The 5,607-nt window shown below is 35.2% G+C and overlaps 1 protein-coding gene across 1 annotated transcript; it reads right to left on the bottom strand.

The window, feature by feature from the left end:
• Window positions 1–1,761: 1,761 nt before the first annotated feature.
• LOC123214122 (F-box/kelch-repeat protein SKIP11-like) lies at window positions 1,762–4,823 on the bottom strand. The gene is made up of 2 exons (XM_044633857.1): window positions 4,380–4,823; window positions 1,762–3,854 (listed from the first exon to the last, which is right to left on the bottom strand). The coding sequence occupies exon 2, from the start codon at window positions 3,698–3,700 to the stop codon at window positions 2,375–2,377; it is 1,326 nt and encodes a 441-aa protein (XP_044489792.1). The 5' UTR covers window positions 3,701–3,854; window positions 4,380–4,823; the 3' UTR covers window positions 1,762–2,374.
• Window positions 4,824–5,607: the final 784 nt, after the last annotated feature.

Raw genomic sequence — 5,607 nt, 5'->3', positions numbered from 1 at the left:
AAATGACATCTTCTCTCCCTCTCCGGTGGTTTCTCAATATGAAAACCAATAAAGATCCTATCACAATGGCTAAATTTTCGTGCAGAGATCTGTGTAAATTTACACAAATCGGTAGGACAACATTTCACAAACGTGGACATTGTTTGTGTGATGTCGTCTGGCCGATTTGTGCATCAACCAACTTATAGATGGTCACACAGATTTGTGCAAATTTGCATAGATCTGTGCATAAAAATCTAAACATTTCAACCAGATTTGTAATAGTTCTCTTGTCAAAAAACCACTGAAGATGAAGGGGAAATGTCGTCGGAGTGAATGGTCTGAGAGAACGGTTGTTAAAAAGATAGAATAAAAATTTAGAGGTATAAGAGCAATTTTTCAAACTTTGAGGGCAGTTGTTAACTCTAAAATATATAACCCTAAAAACCTAGATGGTGGAGTGAAAAAGTAACATTTTAAAATTAAGTTAGGGAGAAAATGGTTAGTTTTTAAAATTACAATGGAAAAAAGAAATAAATTTTTCTTTGTTTAAATAAATTTTCTAAATAACAATTTTACTCATAACTATAACAACCAAAATTAATAGATTGATGGATATTTGAATTTTTAAAAATTAGTAAATATAAATTTGAGTTTACACTAATCCTTGGTGGGAATAGGTCTTTTGGCCTAATATTAAAAATATGTGTACTGGGCATCTATTTTATACACACACACACATATATATATATAAGAAAATGTTGTATCAATCAGATTTCAACTTAAACTCGGTTTGGCTTTGACCAAAATTTTTTAATCAAGTACAAACTTTAGTTAACAAGTCACAAACGAAACTTGAGCTTCAATTTCAAAGCTAAATCTAACTCAAAATGAATTCAAACTCTAAGTCCCTGATCAATTTTTTGGTGCTGAGCTACAATAACCAAAGATTTGGCACAGCTCATTTGCATCCATGCCTAGAGTTTTATTTCTTGAGCTAACCTGCTTTCAAAAAGTAGAAAGTTGAGTTTTTCAATCATGGTGCCAATGCCACCTGATATTCATTTCACACAAAAACTGTTTGTCTATTATCTGTGGTTGTAGTCATCAATTTCCAGCTTACCTTTCTAAAGATTCAACTAAATAAGTTAAAGATGCTACAAACACAAAGTTATATTATTAAAGAAAAAATAAAATGGCTTTGTCTAAGGTTTCTCTCACAATACCCTAGAAAAATAATATGTTTCAATGTTGCTGGTAAAATGTTATATTAAAACTCATTGATCAAAATATGTCGCAGCAATAAAATACTTGAAAAAGAACATGTAACATTACACAAAATGAATGCCAAGAGAATGAGGTTAGGACAGATCTATCATCAAGCAGTTTCTAAAATCGTTACAAATAACAGATGAACTAAATGATCGAAACAATTCCTTCTGTTCACCCAACTGAACTACTAAATACAGTAAACTACGGTTTCATTGATTTCGGTAATACATATATCTAACCATTTATCTCTTAGCTTCTCCATGTTAAGTTTTCAACATAACAAAGAGAGTAGACTACTGTAGTGTAATTTTCAATTGCCAATTATTCATGGAGGTCTAAACATCTTAAGCATCTTGTTCAGCTTTACACATCACCAAGGAAAAATAGAAAATACTACACAACACTCCAGATATCAGGACAATTATGAGAAATGATAAACCATTTATAGGCAAACAACGTATTTGAACCATTCGCAGAAAAAGAGGCAGATTATAAACAAGTACAAACAACTGAGAAAAACAACGTTAGAATTGATTAAAGATTCCGAAAGGATACACAAGATTAAGAAACAAAATGCTCATAATATATAGCCCATTAATTGCAAGGATAAATGTAATCAGTACATATGCCAGCATCCAAGATGACAACCTCCCAGAACTTATTTCCTCCCTTGAAGACAATGCCAAGAAAATTAAGGATCATAAAACCCATATACTAGTTCTGTGTTCTTAAAAATGCTTCAGCAAACTCTAATGACAATCTATCAATGTGTTGGTACTTCAAATTATTAAACCTGTTCCTGCGCTACATAATGACAGCTTTTGCAAGTTTTTCATGTGACTAAAAATGAGGGAAGACACAAATTTAATGGAAGAAATTTTTGATAAAGTTTGGAAAAAGAAATAAAAAGCTCAAGATCTCCTTCCAATAAAACATTTCATTGAATCTTGAGTAAAATGTGAAGCTCTTCCCCATACTCCCCCACCCATACGGGAAAAGATCAGAAAAGGAGAAGGAGAAAATTACCCATTAGCAAGAATCCGGTGTTGAGGACAAACCAATCTTGTAAATCCTGTAGAAGCAGCACCACCACAGTATGATGGTGCCACCAATATCCAACCCTTCAGCAACCCATCACAGCACAATTATAGACAAAATTACCAGATTGCTTTCTGGCAAGCAAGTCCCACCGTGGAGGTCCTTCACTGGGAACCCATGAATTTAGCTCTATAAAACCTTCACCAGAAGTCCTAGGTCCACCAATGACAATAAGGCGGTCTCCACACGCTCTAAATGCCAGACCCCAACCATTCAATGAGTTTGCCCCTTCAGGCAATATTCCCACAGTAAACCAGAGTTTCCTCTCCTTGTGATACTTGCGCACCTTCATGTCAGCATAATCAGCAGCATACAGTTCATTATTTACCACTGCAACTAAGGGTGGTGCCTCACCAGATGCAGGCCTATCATTTTCCCTTGTAGCTGCGGCACGGGCAGGAGACATGTTAGGAATTTCAGTCCAAGTTTCCGTCTCCAAATCAAACTCTTCCCCACAAGTAAGCAGCACTGAATCAGATCCTCCTATTCCTCCAATAACATAAAATTTTCCATCCATGAACACCCCAGAACACATCTTCCTTGGTTTATTCATGCTAGGCAATAACTTCCAAGTTTGAGTCTCAGAATTATACATCTCAGCAGAGCTCAAAATATTTCCGTCCAAATCACATCCACCAGCCAAAATCGCTTTCTCTCCAAGGCTAGCAGAGCCAAACAAACACCTTGGAGCATTCATTCTCATTCCCGAAGACCATGAGTTTGTCAAAATACTATATCTATATATAACATGAGATATATGTTGGGACGTTAGCTCCTTACCAAATACAAGTAATTCAGTGCCCACTGCCAAAGATTCCTTATCAGAACACATGAAGCATTCATTTGAAGCCATCCTTGGCAAATGCATCCACCGATGACAGTTTGGATCAAAGGCCTCCCATTCAAGTAAATGACAAGAAAAATAAACCCAATGTTCAATCACACCATTTAGCCTCCTCAGCTTATACAACTCCCCACTCCGAATCAAGGACCGGAAATTCCGATTCAGAGATGCAAGGGAACCATAGTCAGACCTTGAGCAACGAAGGAGACAACTAATGGAGTTGTCTCGGCCAATTGAGTGGATAAGCGAGTGTGAATCTGATGAATCTCCAGCACGAGATCGTTGCTCATCAGATTGCTCATGAGAAGTTCCCCATATTGTTCCACGGGAACTTGATAGCTTTAAGGACTTATTACTTTGGTGATGACAATCATCTTCCCCATCAATTTCTAATGGTCGCTTGCTACTTAGGTCCACCATGCAGGTCATATAAGCCCACTTGGTTTCCGCCTGGCACAACGTAGTTATCTCCCTCCTCGAACTCAGCAAGTAACGACCCTCGAACATGACTTTTCAGTTCTCACTGGATCAATTAACAGCAACAGCACAGCCCTCAATCCCTTCTCACTAACAACAATAATAGCAAATTCCAAGGGCAAAGGAATTTGACAATTCAAGCACCTCAAACTCCGTAAAAACGCGGTGGAAACAGTGAATCAACCTAAGTCAAAGAAAATTGAATGAAAATTTTGATTTTCTACTTTCGAAACACAACCAAACCTAGATTGTTACTTGTTAATGACAGGTAATGTTAACTGATCTGAATCAAACACACCCAAGGATCCAGATTAAGCATAGAACCAAAATATTCCAATCAGCTCCCTTTGAATTTATATGAAAATAATCCCAAGTAAAACTGATAATTTTCAAATCAGAGTACAACTGGAAACAACACGAAATGAATGCCCAGATCTCTGAACTCCAAATATTGATTATGAATTTAACTAAATTTTGATACTACAATAAATCAAAATTCACGGAAAGGATCAAATTAGGAGGTCAAACTAAAAGACTTAAAAGAAGAAAAATAAGATTGATTGAGATCTGGCTAGAATTAAACACTCGTGGCAAAAAAACTTATCCAATAATTTTTCATTTGGTAAACAAAACAAAAAAGAAAGAAAAAAATTGTTTAAAACGAAAAATTAAAAAAAGAGGGAATCAATAGTAATGCAAAGGGACTTACGAGGATGGATAACAAGTAAAGAAGGACTTGACTGGAATTTGTAAAATTATAACAATTGGCCTCTATTTCTCGCCTCTAAACGAACAATATAATTAACTGTTTCTGTTCTTCGCGTTCTTCTTCTTATTCGTCTTCTTCTCTCAATTAGTAGTCCTTCAGATTCTCTCTGCAAATCAGAGGCAGCTTCTTTGCGGGTTTTTTCTTTCTGCTTTCAAGACCAAAATCTTCTCTGGCCCCCTTTACCTCCCTTAAACCTTTTTTTTCTTTAATTAATTCCAATATTTTATTTATTCTATTTTATTTTATTTTATTGTGTACATATACAATATGCTTTTACGCTCTACTTTTGAATTAAATACAATAAATAAGTTTCAGAAAGTAATAATTTGAAGCCGAAAATTACATCGAATATAATATACAATAAGTTTAGACCAACTTATTTTTGACAAGGTAGAAATTTGTCTGGATATTTAATACTAGAGGGGATGAAATGATGATGGGTTCCAGCCACAAATGAGGCGGTTTTTGGCCGTTTTAGTACCGGGAACCGGTTAGTGCCAGTTTTGACACGTGTTGACTGGGCTGATAAAAGGGAATAAAACTGTCCCTTCTCTTCTCTGTCTTTTTATGAAACTGAGAGGACTGGGTTACCACCGCTACGTTCTTTGTCTTTGTCCACCGGGGATTTAACTCTTTTTATTTTTTATTTTTTTATTTTTAAAGTCAATTTCTCGTACTTGCTGTTACTAGTTTTTGTTCGGGAAAAATGGTTTTCATTGCAGTATCCTGGTTTTGCTGTAACTATCCAGAATTGACTATTCCAAGTAATAATTAATCTCTAACCCCATGTCAATTTTGATAGTGAGTAACTTACGTTTTACCACGTAAGGTTTTACCCATAACACTTTTTACACCCCTTGATGACATGAATAAAACTTTTGCACTAAAAATCAAACCCGTTTGAAAAAAGGAAAAAACTAATGTCATATAGGTAAAACAGTAATTTTATTATTTAAATATTTTAAAAATTTTAAAATAATCTTTTATGAATATCATCTAAATGTTTAATGGATGATAGTTTGATTATTTTGAATATTTGAAATATTATATTTTGTCCTTGCAATACATTGGAAGCCCTAGTCGTCAATGATCTTCTTTACCATTGTAACGATCTTACCGTCTTCATAAGCTTCAAACCCCACCACCCTTTCTCCTATCTCCATCTGAG

Source organism: Mangifera indica, chromosome 4 (genome assembly GCF_011075055.1).
Source record: "Mangifera indica cultivar Alphonso chromosome 4, CATAS_Mindica_2.1, whole genome shotgun sequence".
In the NCBI taxonomy this organism is placed as follows: Eukaryota; Viridiplantae; Streptophyta; class Magnoliopsida; order Sapindales; family Anacardiaceae; genus Mangifera; species Mangifera indica.
Note: the sequence above shows the minus strand (reverse complement) of the source record. Positions and strands in the feature narration are given on the sequence as shown.